Source organism: Aulostomus chinensis, chromosome 6, assembly GCF_037954235.1.
Source record: "Aulostomus chinensis isolate RoL2024-O1b breed Wild chromosome 6, RoL_Achi_v1.0, whole genome shotgun sequence".
Classification (NCBI taxonomy): domain Eukaryota; kingdom Metazoa; phylum Chordata; class Actinopteri; order Syngnathiformes; family Aulostomidae; genus Aulostomus; species Aulostomus chinensis.
The window spans coordinates 8,217,501-8,239,995 of NC_141325.1; the positions used below are offsets into that span (position 1 = coordinate 8,217,501).

At 40.6% G+C, this 22,495-nt stretch overlaps 1 protein-coding gene across 3 annotated transcripts in view; it reads left to right on the top strand.

The window, feature by feature from the left end:
- Positions 1 to 22,495, top strand: part of unc5ca (unc-5 netrin receptor Ca) — a 184,290-nt gene that overhangs the window by 77,429 nt on the left and 84,366 nt on the right. For all 3 annotated transcript variants that reach the window (XM_086206252.1, XM_086206254.1, XM_086206253.1), the window contains exon 2: positions 17,210 to 17,446. In XM_086206252.1, coding sequence (XP_086062378.1) covers positions 17,210 to 17,446 — 237 coding nt within the window. The remainder of the gene's footprint in view (positions 1 to 17,209; positions 17,447 to 22,495) is intronic.

Below are 22,495 nucleotides of genomic sequence, written 5' to 3' on the forward strand. Positions count from 1 at the left end.
TTGTTAATTCCAGCTTGGGCTTCTTCAAAACAATTAAGTAATGAAGGATGGGCGCTTTCCTTTAGCTTCAGGCTAGCTGCTAATCCACCTTCATACTTGCCCAGGTTATAAAAGCAGTCTAGTGTAGAGTGCCATGAAAAGAAAAAAAAAACATATGTATTTTTCTCATTTTTCGTTTGCTACAACTCTGTCCACCTTTGCGTGGTGCTTGAAAGCCAAACAAAGTAAACTTTTCCTCACACCACCAAAAAAAACAAGTGCATGGTCCGACATTATGAAGTGAGCAATTGGCAGCAGGAAAACTTCCAAAGCAGGAAGAGGGGACAACTATGGAGCTGTGTGGATGCAGGAAACACATCCATATATGGGAGTCTGGGACAACTTGATGTTACTGATTAACACTTATTAATAAAGCTGGTAACACACAGCATGCAAAGCCACCTGAAGCCAGACTGTAGGACTTACCTCCATTATCCATGTATCTCATTATGTGATACTTTGGCATTATTTCACTTAACTAACATTTATTGTTAAGAAAAGATGTAAAAGTCCATGGCTCCCCTTTAACTGACATTTTTGACAGCATCCGTTTTGACCCTTTAACTGCTGCAGCTGCAGACATTTAGCTCAAGTTTAAAACTTACTTGGGGACCATCAATTTAGGGTTAACGACAGGCTCGATATGTACAGTGTGTGCTCAGCTGTAGGTCTGTACTGGTTGTGGGTGGCATGGCGACTCACAGCACAACAGTCTCCAAGCTGTCCCAGGTGTTTCATGTCCAGAGTTTGCATTAGTCGCCCAGAAACTGCACAATTTACTTTGAGTGCTCTGGAGAAATGCCATTTAAAGGAAGTTAATGTTGGATGTTAGGAAGTTATTACTCTTACCTGTAGAAAGATCTAGATTTGGTCCTTGGGTGCTGCTCCAGAGGGGATGGGTTAAAAGCAGAGGGTAAATTTTGTTTGACTCTACAGTGACAATAAAGGTTTCCTTCCTCTTTTAGTTCTATGTAATGTGGAGAAAAAGCATGCCTGAATGTCCGCGCAAACACGAGAGATCAATGGGCCGAGAAAAAAGGGACAGAGAATAAAAGGAAAAGATCATCTCCAAGGACACAAGATCACATCTCATCCATTTCTTCTTGCTGTGCTACATTTACTTTTGTTGTTATTTGCTGGCTTTCTCTGACACCTTTCATTCCACCTTTTCATCCTCTATTTTTCCTTGCTCTTTTGCCACGTTAGCTAATGCCCCCGCACACTTCAAAGACACGACACAAACCGTACCCTTTCACTTCATGCACCAACTGATGAAGCTGGTGAAACAAGAAAACCTGAATGCATTTTAGAAGATCACTTATTTTCCTCGCTGTAATTTTGGAGGCATTTTCATCTTCGTTCATTTAAATTTAACTTAGAAATATGCAACTCTCCACCAGGTGATGTCATGTTGCTGTTGGACTTGAGTTGTGACTGTGATGCTGATTGTGTCTGAAGCGGCGTTGATTGGTTGTTCTTTGTCCAGTAAAGGGTTAGTTTTGTGTCTTAATAAATGTTTAAATTGCAGGGTAGTGGACAGAACAGATCAACAGGTACATATAGTCCACTATTGCTGCATTAAATACTACAGAGAAATACATATACTTCACTCTCAGACTTCATATGTGACTAATACTCACAGTTCACCTGCATTCTGCATCATTTTGCTCCAGTTTGCATCATATTAAAAAAATCCTGTGTACATTTTCAATCAAGTATCCGCAGTAAAGTTGCCTAACGTGTCTTCCATACATGTAAGCAGCCAGTGGTAAACCAAACAGTAGCTTATGATAGCAGATGGTGTTAAAAAAAACAAAGTTACTAGTTTGACAGGAAGTACAATGACACAGTCCATCTCTGTGCTGCAAAAGTAATTTGCAGGCTTTAACCTCCAAGTATTTAAAAAAAACCAAAAAACCGCAACATCATTCTGTGGCTACAATTGTTGCCAATTCTGCAAATTATAAAAATTCACAACATTTCAACACAGGATGTTTAAATGATTAACAGTCAGGAGGTACACATCTCCCAACTTTATAATTTCCAGATGCCAGCTCTCTGAAAACACTAGTATTGCTACAGTCAGCTCAAGTCCATTACCTCTGAGCTTACAAGTCTGAAACACTTAAAAGCCATTCATCAGCTCCCTGGCAGCACAGCCGACTGCAAACAGATTCAGTCATGCAGCGAATCGTCTCCGTAAGCCCCCCCCCCCCCCCCCCCCCCCCACACACACACACAGAGCATTTCAACTTGTGACCTCGGCGTCCACCTGCACTGAGGCTCTTTCATCAGGTAGCACATCTTCTTTATGGCTCTCTCTCTCTCTCTCACACACACACACACACACACATCTGTATTACTGTGTTCGTAGGGACTTTGATTTGCATAGGACATTCCCGAGCCCCTTGGTCTAATTCTGACTGTCACAACTGAAGGTCTAATGCTACATAGAACCCAAACATACCTACAAAGACTGCTACACACTGCAGGTTCTTCAGATGTAAACAGATTTTAAAAACCCAAGGGCATAGGTGAGAGTGTGTGTGACATTCTAAGAACGCAACTAATTCAGAGAAGATCCTGAGCACACAGTTTACTCTTGGGCCTTTTAGAATGTTGTTTCCAGGTCTTCATCTCAGGGAAACGTGTGTGTTCACACAGTGGACTGAACTTGTGCACTGAAAAAAAAACAAACAAAAAAAAAACAGTGAGAGAAGTTTCCTACTCTGTGACTACTTTCTTAGTGAATTGTTGAGGTTTTATTTATCTGCCATTTGCCACCACTCAGAGAACATTATATTGACATTTTTGATTACAAAAACACCAGTGCCGTAAACATAACCTGGACACTTACCTCAACCCGACCCTAACCTGACCTTAACCTGAAAATGAAGTCGTCACCCTAAAATTGAATGATTTACGTGGTAGAGATTTTTTTTAAACAAGGCAAACGTGACTGTGTAAACAGATTTATGTCTCCACAATGTCAGGAACACCTGGTGTACACACACACACACACACACACACACACACACACACACACATACACGCACACACACTTAAAAGACTCATCACCTTTGACCTCATGACCCCAGTTAACTAACTAACCTCTTGTTATTTCCCCTGTTCAGTGCACCTTTGTGTGGGGCCTCTTTGAAAGGACCCAGTCATGCAGCTCTGGTAGCCGCGGGGTGATTTCAGCTTCCAGCCTATCAACATTTCCATACATCTTGTTTTTCTTCACTGGGTCACATATAAACAGAGTGACTTTGTCACTTGTTCACTTCAGATTTGAACTTTTAACCTTTTGAATCATTTCATTCTCCCAACTTCCTGGCTTTTCTATACTCTAGTGGTCTTTTTTGTGTGTGTGTGTGTGTGTGTGTGCTTTTAATGTTGATCTGAAGGCAAACTGATCTATAGGAGAAGATTTATCTCGCTGTTTCCGTCTTGGCTTGTGATGTAACATTCAACGTAGGGACACAACTCGTATGCCCTTGTTTCCAGAATGCTTTTCTTTAGTTCTATTGACAGACTTTGTTTAAAACCAGATGTCATAGTCCTCAGCTCTGCAGGGCATATTCAGTAGATTAACCCTCCTCTCTATTTCCATTTTTCAACCCTTGACCTTCGTGTTTATGAATGGCCATGTGCTACTAATCGAGGGCATGGCTTAGCAGGATGAGTAGGCTGTTGAAAATCTCCAATTTATACTTTATATTTTATTGCTAGTTATTATGCATTCAAACACACTCAAACTTAAGCTGACTTTACACACACACACACACACAAAACCCTGATCGGCATATGAACTGGACCCTTGAAATCACAGAGCGGATCGATTACACAGCAGTGGTGCTGCTGAACTGGAATTCGGTGTCTTCCAGAGGAGAAGGAAGCCACTGGGATGTATTTCTGCTTTTTGGTAAAGGTCCCCTCACTGACAACACCCCCCTGCTGCCCCCAGTGCCTCAGAGAAAGTACTTCATATCGATGCTCCTCACTGTACTCACTCCAAGGAAAGAAGACATTGCTGGCAGAGGCCGCTCATTGTTCCCCTTGTCCCTTCGCCGTTTTCCTGCAACCAGCTGCGATTTTGAGCATGTGAATTCTGTCACAGCTTTGAAGCTCTGCCCATGCCTTTAAGCTTCAACACCGTTAGTTCACTCACCAGCATCAATTTTTTTTTTTCCATCTGGGCCACATGTCAAAATGATTCTGATCAACTAACCAGTCAACAAAACAACACAACAGAGCAGCACACCAAGGGTTAGTGTTTATCTGCACCGACACAGAGTCCATTTATTTCTCCTGGGGCCTATAAGGAGAGGCTGTGTTTAAGTACCAGTTGAACAACATTTCCACTTACTGTGTGTGCATATTCACCCTAGCTGAGCATGGAAATACATGTTTACACTTGAGTTCTGTTACTGCACTGAAAACACGAGCAAGGCATGTTGAGGTTAATGTTAGACGTAACCATGCGTTTGAAATGTATTTTTAATAGATGTGCAAAAGGGCTCACTATGAATAGCAAAGAAGCAGTCGGTATTGCTTCACTCCTAAATCATGTATGATTTTCCTGAGCAGTCATTGCCAGTATGAGCTCTTTGTACCACACCGATAATCAAATTTACATACAGGATGGAAGTTTAAGCTGTGGCCTTTCAGCTCAAACCTGCAACACATGTAGTGGCCGACCGTGGGCAGTATTTCCTGCTAATGAAAATATTTCAGTGTAAAAATCGTCCTCCTTCGGGGCTGAAATGATACATGCGATTCAAATGGTCAGATATTCGCTTGAAATGTGATGAGGGGCAACAGATGTAAAATGTACACAACACAATACGTCCTGACAGACAGGAAACTGACAGATGAAACAGACTTCTCTGGTGCTGAAGTGTGAGATCAACAGTAAAATCTTTCAAAGTCTTCATCGGTTGTTTTAATGTTCAGATGTGGACTTCTCTGAAAAACTTAAAGGTGGCTTTGGATTTTAATAAGACACTGTTTCTGCTCTTTGCAATGCTTCCCAATCAATGGGGACAAAATAAAATATGATATTAATGTATCATATTTTGGTCTGCACCTGGCCCAAATATGTCAACCTCCTCAAAGCCTGTCAAGCTCAAGCTGAGATGGTTTAGTGTGAAACCCCCATGACAGGTTTCATTTAGACCCGCTTTGATTTTTTTTTGTCACTTGAATTTATCAGCGAGTTGGTCTTTCATGAGCGGGGAATGTTTTTTTGCCCCAGAGGCTAATAAGACCAATTCAAACCCTATTGCGTAATTTTAAAAGGCTCTGGATTGGACCAGAAATAAGGCTGAAAATCAAATAAGGGTTTTTTTTTTTTGTTCTCTCCTGCTGTCCCTCTAAGTCTCTCAGACACACACACTCTCAGCCTTACAGTCAAGACTGTTGCGCTCCCTCAGTAACTGCTGCTCCAGTTCCCACATGCTCAAGCAAAGCTCATTTCACAAGTAGTACTTGTGAGACTAGCAGACCCAAGATAAAATTTAATTAGGACTCTGGCAGCAGACGATCAGGCAGAGAGAGAGAAAACAATGGATCTGGTGTCAAAGGACAAACTTGACATTTCGGTCTTTCTCCCTCATCTGGCTCACGCCACGGCAGAGCGAAGTTCCCCAGGTTGGACCTCCACATTATAATGGCATGCCGACACCGCTGGCATCCATCATTACAGCCAGTAGGTACCACCAGTTGTGAGCTGGCTCATTAGCTTGCAAACCATAGCCATGGGTTTCAAAGAAGAATGCAGTACTAATTATGTGATTTTAACGTTAGCTCAAGAACAAATACTTTTCACAATGGAAGACTTCCCAGTGAAAACAAATACAAAAACAGATCCCAGCGGTTGTTAAATCTCATTAAGGGTAGAAGGAAATATGTTTGGAACATTGGGAAAAGCTGTGTAATAAATTTGTGTGTGTTAAATTATGAGTGGAGTTGGCTTGCACGTTGGAGATAAAAAGAGAGATAGGAGGAATGTTTGTGCAAAGTGTATAAGAATGCAAAAAGAATGCAAGGAAGAGATAAGAATGGTAAGTAATGTGTTTGTAATAAGGTCAGAGGCAGAAGTCCATTATGAAACCCCTGGAGGCTCTATTTATAGTCATCTAAGAGCAAAGTGACGGAGGACAGAGTATAGAGAACAAGTGGTGTGGGAAAAGAAGACAAGAGTTTGAGATGAGGAAGAAGAGTATGGAGGAGAGAAGACGACTGAGAATGAGGTTGGATGGGGGCGGCGGGTGGAAAGATGCCAGGGAGCGGCACAGAGAGGCAAAGTGTTGGGGGGGGGGAAACGAGTGAGGATGGGAAAGGCGAGAAATGGGGGATATGGAAGATGAGAGATGCCAGGAGAAAGAGGAGAGGAAGAGGAGATGAAGACAGCAGGGGAAAAGGAGAGTTTGGCTCGGCGAGGGAGAGAAAACCAAGTCTTGTGGTCAGAAGGGGGAGAGAGGTAGAGAGAGACGGGAGGGATAAGAAGGCGAGAGGGGGGGGGGGGGACAGTGAGCCTCCAGATGGAGAAAAGCATGAGCAGTGAAATGTCTGATCCAATTTTATCTTCAGCTCTGAATAAAATAGCCAAAATATGGGAAATCTTCAAATGAAATATGCCTTTAAGCTGTTCTTTATCATTCAAGTTGAGGCCTTCTTTATTATTTTATTGTGCGCTTGTTCGTGTGTGTGTGTGTGTGTGTGTGTGTGTGTGTGTGTGTGTGTGTGTGGGGACTAAACCATTTTTTTCTCACCAAATCCTCAAAACTTAGATAAGCATGCTGTTTAAATTCCTTCTTAAAGGAGTTGGGAATGGAGCAATAGAAGACAATATGGTTTAGGATGTAGGTGAGATGAGAAGAAGATGTAAAGCAAGACAAACATATATGCAAAAAGCAATGCGGAGGAGGAAGGCTTGTCTTGCACAAAGTGGGTGGAAGGACAGGGGTTGATGTGCAACATGCCTCGGGGAAGATACTTGAGACTGATGGTTAAATCTATGTCACTTCTTTAAAGTAGAAGTAGATGGAAAGTATGTGGGGGGGGGGGGGGTTGTATCCTCAGAAACATGGAGATAAGAAGCAGCTTTCTTTAGGAAATATATCACAGATGAAGATGCTAAAAGACCAAAAGTACAAATTAGACAGAAATGGGGGGGGGGGGGGGGCGACTAATCATGGAGACAGAAAACATGTAGAACAGGGAGAACAGCTGAAAAGTGAGACGTGGCTCATGCAGCTCAGACGTACACATAACCAGCCAGCCATACTATCAGTTGTCAGCCACCCAGAAAAAACATTATCCTATCTGTCGACAAAAAGCCGTCCTTCCCCGGCCAGTGTTTTGATATTGTAATGCACTGCCCTGCGCCGGCTGCTTGTATTAATAGTGATGTTGAGCTGTGATAGGAGAACATGAATGAAAGCGAAGCCTTGCTTTTCCTTCAGGCCTTGGATAAGGGAGACAGAATCCATCTGGAAGATAATATTACACAGCAACTTGCACAAGTTTGTACCCCCACAAGCTTACATAAAACTATGCATATAAATGAGATACTCCATCTGCATGTGAATATGCAGCGTGCGTACATTTTAATACAAAGTGAGTGTGTGGTGACAGAGCAGGTAACTGTTTTTTTTCATGATTGTGAAATGACTAATTGTTTTTCTCTGACTGTCCATATGTTTGGCTGTTTTCTCCTTGTTTTCTTATCTGCTTCTCTCCTGCTCGAATGAGGTTTTTTTTCTGTGTTACTGCAGTATTACCATATTATTCAGTTGCAGACATTTAAAAGTTTTGCGACCAGCACATGGGGAAAAGTGCGGCACTCAATGTGTGGCAGTGGAAAGATGCACATTTTTGTGTGTTGGGCAAAATGACAGGATATATTTTGGTAAAAATACTGCTGTCGTGATTACAAGATGACACATTTTTTCTGTGCCTGGTTTTGATCCAGTGTGACTGAAGACAGTTAGTGAAATGAAATTGAGCAATGGCTGAAAGAAGACTCACCTTAAATGACTTGCCGTTACTTGCCTTTTTTTTTTCAGGTGGCGGTTGAACTGTGCTTTTCATTCGTGCCTCGTGCGTCTGGTTATTGTCGTTCGTCTATTTTTTTACTCAGGCTACGTCGTGTCTTGTGTTTCATTCACGCTCTGTGCATGTAACCGCAACCTGCATCATACTTGTGTTTCATATCTATTTTCTTCTCCTGTGTGTTGTAGCTGTACAACGATTGCGTGGGCTCTGGCTGCAGCCAAAACATGGGGAATTAATACTGACCAGCCTGACTGTACTGTAATCCCGTGTAGAAACAGACGAGGCTGCTGCTCTGTCACTATGCTGCTTCGCCTGGGGACAGTCAGTGGATTCATAGTTACAGCTCCATCAGATCATCGTCTCAGAATACCTAAACCGGGTCAGGGGTGATTTATTCGCAGAGGTGTATCAAGAATGAGCAGTCGCAATCAGATTTGTTCCTGGTTTTTATAATGCAAAATGTCGGCCAGTGGGAAGCGACGTCCCTGTTGAATGATGGGACGCTTCCTTAGGCCCAGACAGCATCATGTTTGGTTCCTCGTCCGTGTAGTTTCACCAGCGATCATGATTATTCCCTCGAGTTTGCACTGGTCAACGTTTGGGTTCGATACCACAGTGAGACGTTCAGTGTGGAACATGCTCAGTTTGGGAGTATTGAAGCATGGACATGTTGGACTTATTCCACCCGCAATCGTACTACTGAGGTATGTTAATCTGACTTTCCAAAGTACAGTTTTAGTCAGAGGAAGAAAATTCAATGTTTTCCACCATCGTGTAAATGTACTCAGTGCTGCTCTGCTCACGATCCACTGCAGAGCCAAGAACTGAGACAGATTGGTGCTCGCCTGGCATCATCATGACTGCAGTAGCCGATAGGGTGACATTTAGGTTTCACCCATACACTGAGTCATCTGAAAGACCCAAGTCTCATTAGTTTTCAGCTTTTGGAAGCGAGAAATCAGATATAAACTCCTGCTGTGGGCCATCTTATATTGTCCATCGAGGTGCATCTGGACACCTTAGATGACTTGCTCCACCGAACCTGAGGTAAACTGTGGAAGAGTCACATTAGGACAACGGAGGCATACTCACCCTCCTGTTCTTCATCTAGAACAGTAGCTCTATGATTTTCCTCCTCTCTGTCTATCTTCCCTGAACATAGGAAGCTGCTTTGCAAAAACTGTGCTGTGAAGATGAAATAGCTGAAAAGATCACATGCAGAAAAATGCTTGAAGCCAGGAAACATTCTTAAGGAGAGAAAGAAAAAGCAAAAGAGGAGAGCAGGAGAAAAGAGATGATGAGACTAATGGGGGGACAAGACCTTCGCAATAACGCATCTTCTAACAACAGATGCATGATTATTTTTTTTTATTTGTTCAGGACATGCATAGATGCACATACAGTCCTTGAGAATTATATGTGTGTGTCGGTGTGCTTGTGTGCATGTAACACTTGGCAGAGACGTCCATGAAAAATCGCACGCTGAATACTCTGACACTGCCTACCTGCAGACACCCACACATCAGCTGCTCCTTTGCTGTATGTGTCCTTCCTTAAAATGGACCTCTGGCAAAATTATATATATATATATATATATATATATATATATATATATATATATATATATATATATATATATATATATATATGTATATATATATGTATATATATATATATATATATGTATATATATATATATATGTATATATGTATATATATATGTATATATATATATATATATGTATATATATATATATGTATATATATATATGTATATATATATATATATATATGTATATATATATATGTATATATATATATGTATATATATATATATATGTATATATATATATGTATATATATATGTATATATATATATATATATGTATATATATGTATGTATGTATGTATATATATATATATATATATATATATATATATATATATATATATATATATATATATATATATATATATATATATATACACACACACACACACACACACGTGATGTAGGGTGTCCAACTGTGACCACACTGTTTTCACACATGACTATGCTACACAGTAGCTCTTGTTAATGCCCCGAGTCAAATGCAGTGAAGAAATGTCTTTCTATTTTCTGTCTGATGAATATTTGTATTTTCGTCCCCCCCTCCTCTTATTTTTATCTTTGTGACTTTGTGATTTCATGAAATAAAAAACTGTCAGTGAGATTTGCATTCCACATTAAGCAAGTGATTGTTCATTGATAATTTTTTGACATTTGTTTCCGTTTTTTTTTTTTTTTTTTTTTTTTTGGGCAAGTAAAACTATGAAGTGATTTTTATGAGTTTGAGTCCCAAATCCATACTGCATTTTGCAGAGCGAAATAAAGAGATATGCTCAGCTGATTTGATGGATCTCATATAAAGCGACGCCAATGCCCATCCCTCACCTCGGTCTCAAAAGTATTGCAGCGCTGCTGTCTTCTGCAGCAACCATTATCTTCATTTTTTTTTTCCTAGTAAGTTGAACTGGGTGGATAAAGAAGACCTGGATTATATTGGCTGGTAGGTTTGGGAGTTTGTACACATGTTTTGGACAGTTCTGCTGTTGTTAGAAGTCTGCTGGCTGGCATTTTCTGACCTCTGGGGTCAAGAGGTCGTTCAGGGAGGAAAAAGCCTCCTCATGAGTTCAAGACACCATAACAGGTTTTTTTTTACTTTTTTCCCCCAAGCAGTCTGTTTTCATTGTTACCGTCCTACCCATTCGTCCTTTACAAGTAATTTATTTAATGCAACTCAGCTCAGTCAAGGTAAGCAGGCAATGAAAAATACTTCTGTTTATCAGATTTTTTTTCTCATGTACTTCTTTGTTTCTGGTTGTTTTTTTCTTTTTCTTTTTTTTTGCCATGTCAAGGTTTGTTTGTCCACTGTAATCCTGGGACTATGTGCATGACTCTGGTTTGAACAAACTTTATTCACTGTACATAAATGTAATGGGTCCCTTTCCAAAGCAGTATTTCTTTGGCTAGTAAAAGGAGAATATTAATCTTTGTAAATGTGTCAGTTCATCACTCCGTACTCACAGCTCATCTCAGGAGAACTTCCAAATCCACTAACCTGATACCGGTGGTCTCCCATGTTTTGCGGCCATGATCTCAAGTGTTTTGGTTTTTCTTATAGACTCTCAGATGCAACTATGAATGTCACGAGAAGCACAAAATGCATCTGCATAAATGCACACACACACACACACACAAATTCACAAATATGCAATTTAAAATGTACCTCCCTCTGACGCCGCACAAAGCACACACACGCGCTGCTTTCACCTGATACAGCAGAGGCAATAATGCTTTAAAAACAAACACTATAATTTGTAAACAGATGAAACATGTTTGAATGTATGAGGGGCTTAATGTGTGTTTGCATCAAACATAATTATTCAGAGGGAATGTGAATTAATTTGGGATTACCTCGCAATCTGTCAAAAACAGGTATTAGTGGCTTCATGTGATGCAAAGGGACATAAATAAAATCACATAAACATTTGGCTCCTCTATGCAAAAACCTACATACAGGATATAGCATGTCTCTTAATCAGCAGGCAGGCTGCACACTCGCAGAGGTTCTTCTCTTTCTTAACTTGGACCAGCTGTGGAGTCACCTCTCTGCATCCGGGCCTGTAAATCTAGTCACGGGCTTCATTTAAGGCCGTATCTGTCACACACAACGTAAGTCAGAGTCACCGAGCAGCTGTCACTGTCTGGTCCCATATAAATACTCCAGCTTTCAAATATTTTCTGCTATTATTAATTGTCTTGAATAGCCCTGAAAGCCTGCTTGATATATATAATTGGCTGTGACACGGAGGGTGCCGCGCATGTTAAATTATATCTTCCCAGGGTTATTTCTGTCATCAAATAGTTGGCCACCCACTGGGATTATCTTCTCTTGCATGCAAAATAATACAGATGGTCCTGATTATTGGACTCAAAAATCTAACAAATCTATGGGCAGATATTAAGTGTCACAAGCTGAATCTCCATCTCCATAACACAGTCTCAACGCTTTACCAAAATGTGTCTTAATTTGAATTAAATTTGCACAAAAGTACATCGTCTCATTTTTTCTGTAACTGTTTACTAAATTGCTTATGAGGCTCAGCTTCAGTTGTAGATGTTGTGTGACCTGATGTTTTGATTCAAAAGCGATAACACACTCTAGAACGCTTACTGGCATGCTACTTGATGCAACATGCCAGTGCTGAAAATATCTCTTTCTAGCCCTGACAAACAGATTTGACTTTCAGAAATGCAGCGACACACACACACACACACACACACACACACACACATACCTGCATAAGGGTAGTGTACCTTATATTATCTCTTCTGTAAACACTATCCCTTTGTTGGTCTTGGCGTTGTCGCTCTCATTTCAACCAATTATTCAGCGGTTAAAAAATACATTATGACTGAAAAACCCATGTTTTTGTTAGTCTGGTAAAGTATGACTGGAAAATCGTCTGAATGTCCCTAGCATAACTGCATGTGACTGTATGTGGAAAATGGTGCATTCTTTGTATTTGCAAAGCAGATAAAACTGAAGAAAAGACAAAGAAAAAGACTACAGGAAAGCATCATTTCAAGGCCTACGCATTTTGTGTTAAAAAAAAGGAAAACAGTGCCAATGCTTTAATGCATTCCTAGAGGTACAATAGAATTGTAAATACTTCGAGAAATTATCTTTTTAACACCTTCATGAAAGCTAACTGTCTGCTCATTGTCCATGAATTAAAGTCATACCCTCAGGCTAAAGCGGGTAAACAAGAGCACACTGTAAAGCTATTGTTTCAAAGCATAAATAATTGATTACTGGATAGGTAACATAAAGAAAAGCAAGTAGGTGAGCACTGACTTCCCATTAGGAGTTTTAGTAGAGAAAGTTTCAAAAAGGAGAATTTTTTTTTTTTTTTTTTTTTCATGAATGCAAGCTAATTATGAACAAGAATGGGAGGGTAGAAAAAGAATGAAGCAGGCAGCTAATATTATTCATGGAGTGAATCACTGGTGTGTGAATTGGGGATGTCAGTGATGATTGTGTGCAGAAGCTTAGAATGGGGTATCGGTATGAATGAATGGTTGTTTTTTATTTATTTAATTTATAATGCCATTGAAATGGTAAAACAGGATTACATCAATCAAACCAAAACAATGCCCATCTTCTAGAATTATGACAATCTGTGCTTCTTTTTTTTTTTTTTTGCTTTTCACTCAGGAATGAAGATCCCTGCACATGATATATACTGACTCGAACCTGTGACCTCACACAGGAGGCTCCTTCCACTCCTACGTTATGTGCTGTTCTCTGAGAGGGCAGAAAGTCGACAAAAACATTTTATAACAGCAGTATTAACGGAAAATGAATATTGTACTGTCAATTACAATTATTAAATAAATAGTTTGCTACAGACAAAGACACTAATAAACGAGAATTCCATTATTGAAACAATATCAACTGTTACAGTGATGACAAAGGTTGCAATGTTCATAATGTAAGAATACATTTCTGAATATTGCCAAACATGCAGAAAAGGTTGCTCTTCTGACACAGTGTGCTTGACAAACAACGAGTAAAGTTAGTTTTATTTTAGTTGGAACAAATGATGTGTTGGTTTTTTATCACCTTTCTTTGTCTGCGTGGGTGTCGCCACTCTCCATGTGACTTGTGTACTTTGGCTGCAAAGGAGTTAGATAGGGATCAGTCCAGCATTATTTTCAGTTGTCCAACTGTGTGTGTGTGTGTGTGTGTGTGTGTGTGTGTGGATCTGTGTTTGGGCCTAGTCAATAATGGTAGAGGGAGAGGGGTATTGTGGTTTTAAAAAGTGGGTTTGTGTGTCTATTCATGGCATGTGTGTGCGTGACCACGCTTGTTTCCCTGTTTGCGTGTGTGTTTTCACAGCTGCTCCTGATTCTAACTCGATGATAAGTTGTTAAGAACTATGATCTCATGATTTCCACGGCCACTGGACTGATACACATCACAGACAACTTAGGAAGGCAAGACAAACATACAGTACACACACACACACACACACACACACACACACACACACACACACACACACACACGCTCTTACCATGAGGCATTTTGACCCTATATGGGCATGTTTGGCTTGTTTTAGGACACACAAGTGAATACTTTTGAATTCTTGAGCTCTAAACCTACCCTACTCGCTCCCTGAGAAATCAGCTCACACTGCCTGTGACACTCCCTACATGATTGGCCATTTTTGATGACATCATTCCAAATAGATGTCCTGGTATTTATTAGTTGTGTTTCTCAGTTGTGGGACAGGCGTACGGGCATGTGTGAATGGATAAACCTGGAATTTGGCCCCTGGTGCAATATTTACTACATACCGTAAATCGAACCTGGACATTGTTCTGCTATGGCCATACATTATTGATGACAGCATTCAGGCAAGACGTTTATGAGCTGAGCTGTTAGGGTCAGTAATTCACTTCTGTCAGGTGATCAGGAGCGAGGAGACGATAGAGAAACAAGAGCTTTTTGGGAAGAAAAAAAGGTGTGAAATGGGAAGACCGTGAAGAAAAGATGGTGCTGAAAGAAAAGAAAATAATGGGTATTTTTGAGAGAAAGCTTTTATTCGTAGTTTTTTCTTTGTATTTCAATTCCTACTCCCCTTTTCCATTCCACTCATCTGTTTCTCTGGATATCATGTTTCCTGTGCCAATCAATAATTTATAGCTGTCACTTCAGAGCAATGAACCCCCCCAGCTCTGAATGACAGATGAGGGTGAGAATGGGTGTTGGGGCAAAGTGAAAAGCGAGGGAGGGCGGGGGATGTAAAGTGGCACAGAGTATAAAGCAAGAAGAAATGGCAATACAGGAAGACGAGGCAGGCAAGAGAGACTGACAAAGGAATAGTTGAACATGACACTAGATGAAATACAGAGAGTGGGAGAACGTTCCTCCTAGATAATAAAATTAAGCAGTGAAAATGTCTACCAATTTCCATACTCTCAGAGAACTAATTACAGAACTAAGAGAGAAAATGTCAACTTCGTGACATCAAAGTGGGGATGCAGCCTACTCAACCCCCCCATGTGTGTGTCTTGTTGTTTTACCTAAGCTGCTTTTAGCTCCCAGCCCACAGCACACACTGTCATTCCCCGAGATAAGAACCACGGCTGCACACACACACAGTAGGGGCAGAAGGAATTAAAGATTATATGTGTGTGTGTGTGTGTGTGTGTGTGTGTGTATAGACACACACACACACACGTATGTGTATATACACACATACACGTATGTGTATATATACTGTATATGCGTGTATATATATCTATATATGTGTATATATATATGTGTGTGTGTGTGTGTGTGTGTTTCTTTTTTAATATGAGGGTGTATGTTTTTTGTTGGAGTGTTGATGTGTGTGTAGTCATGATGCATTAGGGCTTAAAACGACTGAACCTTGATGTTGTGCCCAAAATGCTTTGTGAGTTAAATGTTTTCAAATGAGTCACAGTTCTCCAGGTGAGCCAATAGCATGCGTGCACACACACACACACACACACACAAGGAACGTAAAAATATAATTTGTATGTTGTGCCCCATAAAAGTCAGCAAAAGCCTCAGCATGTGGTATGTTGGTGGTTTTAGGTTTTTAATTATTTTAGGCTTATTGTTTCCTTAATTCCTTAATTGGAAAGCTCGTAATTTGCATACACTGACATTTATTTAACATATATACACACACACACACACACACACATATATATATATATATATATATATATATATATATATATATATATATATATATATATATGTATAATGATGTTTTTATGTGACTACGAGAGAATGAAAACAACAAGCCTCCTCCTTCATCTCCCACCTGATCTTGTAATCCTTTTTGTTCTGGTGACCTTGGCAACCTGTTGACAAAAAAGTCTTAGTGTCCCTTTGATTGAGGCCACGGGCGGGTGGGAAGTTTGGACCAAGGGAAAAGACAGAGGAGGAGGAGAGAGAGAGAGAGCAGGATGGAGGAGAAGGAGGATAAAGTTGCTGCCCCCCTCTGGGTTTACTGAATGAGCACAATGTGTCTTCAGTAAATTCCACACGCAGCCTGTTAATCTGCAGGAACTCTGCTCAGTCTCTCTATACTGTCCTCCTTATTGTGATGTCGAGCAAATACTGTCAGTTAAATTCAAATTCCAGAAACAACACCTGATTTTAATGAAAGAGGGAACTTTCTCTTCATCTCGTTTTAGAGTCAATGGCTCACTCCTGCAAAATAACTTGTGACAAATCTTAGCTCTCTGTTTTAAATTCTAACATCCAAAAAAACAAAACACAAAGGCAGAGGGTTTATCTGTCAAAAAACACAGCCAAACCACACGGTAGCTGAGTCAAGTCAAATCTAGAGTTTATAACTAAGATTTAAATGATTGTAATGTGAAAATAAAGGTGGGGAGAATTTGAATTTAGAGATTAGCAAGGTCCCATCTTGCCCACCCGTGGCTACAACGCCACTGTAAAGACTGGATAGATTTGACATTGTAGAATGAACAAAAATGTGAAATTATTTCAAGTTTTGGGTCAACTGGGCCTGCCGCTTGTGGGAACAGGATAAAATGAAAGAGATGCCAAGATGCCAAATAATAGCAAGGAAAAGTAAAACTTTGAATGTGATTCAAATAAGGGAAAAACCTGGAGAGGTTCTCCTCTTTGTGCATGTCAGGCATGTTCAGAACAGAACACCTGCATTCAGGAAGTCTCCCTCCAAAACAGATGTGCACTTTCTCAGCTTTCAGACATACAAAAGAATACTTAATCAGTCTCTCCTCACACAATTCCTCCATTGTTTTGTTGACAAAACTTGACCCTTCCATTAATGCGTATGCATATACATGGGAAGAATGTGACTCACCTTTCTGTTCCATGTTTGCTTACCCAGCCATGGTTGTAGGTACACTCCTCAACAAAATGAAGCCCGAAATGTGTGCTAACGCGCTCTAACACCCGAGCGATCACAAAATCATTTGTTTTGAACTAAATAGCAGCCTAACCTGTGTCTTTTCTTCCTCCCACAGTGAGAGATGATGACGATTTCCTAAGTCTGAGCGAGCTCCCAGAAACCTTTCCCTCTGACCCTCCGGAGCCGTTACCTCACTTCCTTTTTGAACCTGAGGAAGGCTACATTGTCAAGAATAAGCCTGTTAATCTCTACTGCAAGGCCACACCAGCCACACAGATTTATTTTAAGTGCAACAGCGAGTGGGTCCATCAGAAAGACCACACGGTGGAAGAAAGGGTGGATGAGAACTCAGGTGAGTGAAGTCTACGCTAACAGTCACACTCTGGCACAAACATGCACAGATGGAGGCAGAGATTTTACTTGAAGTGGGTGTATCAGATCGCACAGTGGAGAAAACAAGAGTAGAAAAAGACATTAAATGAAAACTGTCATGCAGGGAGGATATTCAATACACAGAGTTTTTTTTTTCTGACAGAGGACTCGCAAAAAACTGACATGTTAAGTGCAATTGCTTGTCAAGACAGGAGATGTTTTTTGTTGCTTGTTTTTAAAAGAAACATTGAATTTAGAGTACAACTATTTTTGTGTAAACTATTCTTTACCAGGGTGGATGTTATGACCCATAAGGCTCTATTTTAAACAATATAAGACCCTATTTTTCTATTGTCAGATGCGTGGTGCAAGGGAGTTGTAATTGTACTCTGAACTTGAAGAAACAATTCGTGTTTCACTTATCCCTCTAAAGAAAATATATATTTCAGAAAATCATAGTTTCAGTTTGTTCCTCTTGCTGTGTGTGTTGCTAAAGTTTCCCATGACTTTTGCTGCCTTACTCAGAAACTCGTATGCACGCACCCACACACACACACACACACACACACACACACACACACACACACACACACGCACACTGATGGTGGAGCCTGCTATGCGAGGTGCCAGCCTACTCATCGAGAGGAATTAAGGGTTCAGAATGTCAAGGACACTTCTAGGCAGTCAGGATGGGATCAGAGTTCAGGATCGAAGCGGTGACGGCCAATCCACCTCAATTACTTAGCATCTCTCTTTTCTTAAAGTAAGTATGTGAGTATTACATAAAGTAAGTAACGTTCAAGACACCAGAAATACCATATTGCAGTTGATTGCACCTGTGATACTTGACTGTGTTGTGGTCGCCATCATGGAGGTATGACAACTATCGATTCACACACACATTAAAGAAATCTTGCATTGCTGGCGCTCAGGATTTATCAAGATGGTGGCACCTTTACACCAAACATTTTCACTGTAGAAATACATGTAGGATCTTTTGGATACATTTAAATAATCATTACACTGTTCCCAAATGCATTCAGTTATAACCATTATTTTACCATGAATGCATCGTAGCATTGCCCGAAATAAGAAGCACTGACTTGTAGAGATTAGCGGCAAATTGTATTCTTGAAACAGCTAAATTTCAGCTGAAATCTGTTTCCATACTCAGCACAAACATTTTGAGATATGTGTATTTGTTAAAAACAGAAGAATAACAATAGCTGTCTATGTTTTTGATGTGGATGATATTCTATGTATATGAATTTGTCACTGACCTAGACTGTGGCCATCCCTTTCCCCAGGTTGTCTCACTGTAAGTTAAACCGATTATTCAGATGTTCAGTTATTCCAACAGAAAGCTAGGTCACATGTCAGATGTGTGTACACAGCTGCCCTCCTGCCAGCGCTGCACTGCCGATGTTCACAGGACAGTTTAATAGGATCCGCAGTGATGTATTGGAGTGCAGCCAAAGTTCCACACTTGTCACTTTGCAGCACATGCTGGCGAGGTAATGATGAATCTTGCTGTTGCTTTGGCAGGAAGACAAAGATGTACACAACCTGTTTTCTTAGACTTAAGGCTGACATGAGCTGAGCTTATGGGTTCCCACCTGCTCACTAATGAGTCTGGATCCCCATGAGCCTGCAGTTGCATGCCTAAAAGAGTTTAGAAACTACTGATAGATGGTACCTCCTGAGTGAAATACACAAGGGTCAAGAGTAGCACAACTTTACAATTTGCTTGTGTTTCTTGGGGCGAATACATGCTGCTTATTTGGTGTGCTCACTCTTAGTCAGTATTGCCTGCAATAGAACTTGTGTGTGTGTGTGTTCTTGTACTTGCTATATATTGAGGACTTGCTTATTTGGAAAGTGAGGACATTTTAGCCAGTCCTCACATCTTCTAAGGGCCGTTTGAAAGTCAAGACTTGGTTTTAGGGTCGAGGTTAGAATTAGGTTCTGGTCAGGTTTAGGGTCAAGGTTAGGGTTAGGCAGTCAGTTGAGATGGTTCGGTTTAGGGTGAGGGGCTAGGGAATGTATTATGTCAGTGAAAGTCCTCACAAATATATAAATACAAGGAAATGTGTGTGCGTGTGTGTGTGTGTTTGTGTGCGCACATGTTTAGTCTGCTGCTCTTCCGTGGTGCAAAACCAAGACAGAGAAGAGGCATTTGAGCATTACAGTTTGATGTTTCCCTTGATTCAGCTGTCACACATGGATAGTCAGGCCTGTGCAGAAAAAACAACAACAAAAACTAGAAGAAGTTACCAGGAAATGTAAAGTAAAGGAACACACGAAGATGTCTACTCTCTCTTTGCAATCAGAAAGAACAAAAATGCTCAATCTCTTTTTTAAAGTCTTTCCAAGAAAAAAAAAAAATTACCAAAAACACATTCTGTGTCTCAGTACTGCTTTTCTTTACTCTGTATATTATTCTTTAGCTTCCCACCTCTTTGACATCAGGCTTTCAATTCATTATCTCACAAGTCTCTTGTGTAACGTCTTTTTGATTTCTTAAACATGTTTGAACAACTGCATCATCCAGTATCATAGCTCTCTCTCTCTCTCTCCCTCTCTCTCTCTCTCTCTCCCTCTCTCTCTCTCCCTCCCTCCCCCCTGCTGTCCTCCCAGTCTTGCTCTTGAGTATTTAATAATTCCCCATTTTGTTTTTCATTTTGCCTATTATCTCTTTCTCCTTGTTTCCCCTCTCTCTCTCTTTCTCTCTCTTTCTTGTGTGTTCTTTGCTTGTTAAATTTCTTACTTGATACATCTTTTGTTGTTGTTGTTGTTGTTGAGTCATCTTCTGTCTTGGCGTCTAAATCTGTACTGTCAGTATATTAAAGCATATAGCATTTTTCCTATTTATTTCTACAAATGTGTATAATCACACATGTGCACGAAGCCCTACTTTATAAACATAGAGTGAAATTCATGACCGCTGGCTGAGACGTGACATAAACTAGACCCAATCCTCCATCAGTCCTAGCACAGTGACAGATTGCTGACATTTAACAACCGAGGTGTTTAATTAAAAGATGTTTGCAAAGAGATGGAGATAGAAATTGACTTTATTGACATGAAAAAAATCTAAGTAAAATTATAATGAAAACAAATTATAGTTGTGGGGACATACAAAAGGTTAAAATACCAGAAATATAATTCGATGTCTTCTTCCTTGACCCACGCTCCGCCTCCATGAGTTCTGTGAAATTCAGCTTGAGTTTTGTGTGATTCAGAAGGTAATGAAAGCATAACCTCCTTGTGTGAGGTAATAATTTTACAAAATGAAATAAGCAGGTCAAGAACAGATATGGCAGCCCACTCCTACTGTACTCAGATCCATCACCTTCATGACACTTTATATAAGTAAGTGCACTCAGGAGGGAGCCAATCAGCTACAGGCACCAGTAGCTGGTCGATGACGATCACCTCTGCGTTGTTGTCAGCAGCCGTTTGTGTAAATTCTCTTTCGTGTGTGTGCGTGTGCGTGTGTGTGTGTGTGTGTGTGTGTGTGTGCGTGTGTGTGTTCGTGCCCTTGGTCTTGCTTTGGTTCACAGCTTTTTTGGGTTTTCTAATTGAAAGATTATGAATCCACATGCTTAACCTTAGTCAATATAGATGTGTAAGAAAAATTGGACTGAAATTTCAGGAAAGAAAAAAAGGAAATCTACTGACCTAATTATGTTACAACCAAAAATAAAGATTGGAACAGAGCCAGTGTGTAGTAATCATTGTCTCCCATCCTCTCTGGTTTTTGTATTCCCCCTTTCCTCCTCTGTCCGCCCATCTTTCAGTATTCATTACTGACATCATGTGCAGCTGCTCCTCATTTATTAGTCTCCCATCAGCTACTCATTTGCTAACTGTCGGGTTCCAGACAGTGCAGTTATGGAGAAGAACATTCTGGTCAATTAGCGATCCGTGGATTTTTGATCTTGTATGTAATGGTCAACATGAGGTATTTCAAATATCAGATCCAATTTTTTCAGAGCATTCGTTTGGCTATGTCTTACAGCCACATGAAACGGTCACGTCTAATTTTGTAGAACATGCCATAATTCATTTTCAGAACTATCTTTCTAAGTATTCATTACTCACTTTTTTTTTTTTATAAACTTGTTTTCGTTGTACTGCTTGGGATTTGTTGGCCAGGTGTTTTTTTTTCTTCCTCCACAGTCAGAACCATTTGGACGGGTCTATGACAGCTGGCCCGTTGGTCATCCCTCATGCTTCCACCTCCTGGAGTTGCCTTGATGCTTTAAACCTCTGCAGCCTTCTTTGACCAGTGGGATCTATATGTTCCAGCCAGGTTGTTGCACATCAACTGCAAGATCAGTGTATCCCAGCTCTGTGCACTCATCCAGTGCATCCTCTAAGGCCTCTAAGTGAGCTCTTTGATGTAAACAAGGAGGAGAGAGGCTGACCGTAGCACAAAGCCCAGCATGAGGTCAACTGACCTCTAGCCTAAGTCTGTCAGGCGCTCGCAGCTGCAAGAAGCGTAGCTCGTGGTTGTGCCGCTGGTCTTGAATGAGGCTGGTCTTACAGTCCACCAGGAAATGTTTTAGTATTCCTGGAGTCAGACTGCTCCTCATCACAGGCGGAGTTTGGCTGGAGACGCAGGACATCATATGCTGCCTTGAGGATAAAGTTTGTTTTCATTATCTCGAGTCCTCCCGGCTCTTTCCAGGAGATCTTTCTCTTCTCCACCCCTCATCTCATCCACCTTGCCTTGCCTGAGAGGCCACACTGAAGTGGATGTTTACAAGGTGATCTGAGGGAGACGCCTAATCTCCGATGAGTCCTTTTTCTTTTGGTATGAGGATTCCTCTGGATCTCTGTCTTGATGTTGGACTCTCCTGCCTCTGCCACCACCTTCATGATCCTTCAGAGGACTTTGAAACAATGACAGTATATCAGAATCATCATAAGTGACTCTGAAGGAAAGCATTTACTGTGCAAAACTATTATAATTACAATAATATTTTTTGAAGTATGAAATCCTGAGTACAGCACTACATAGGCA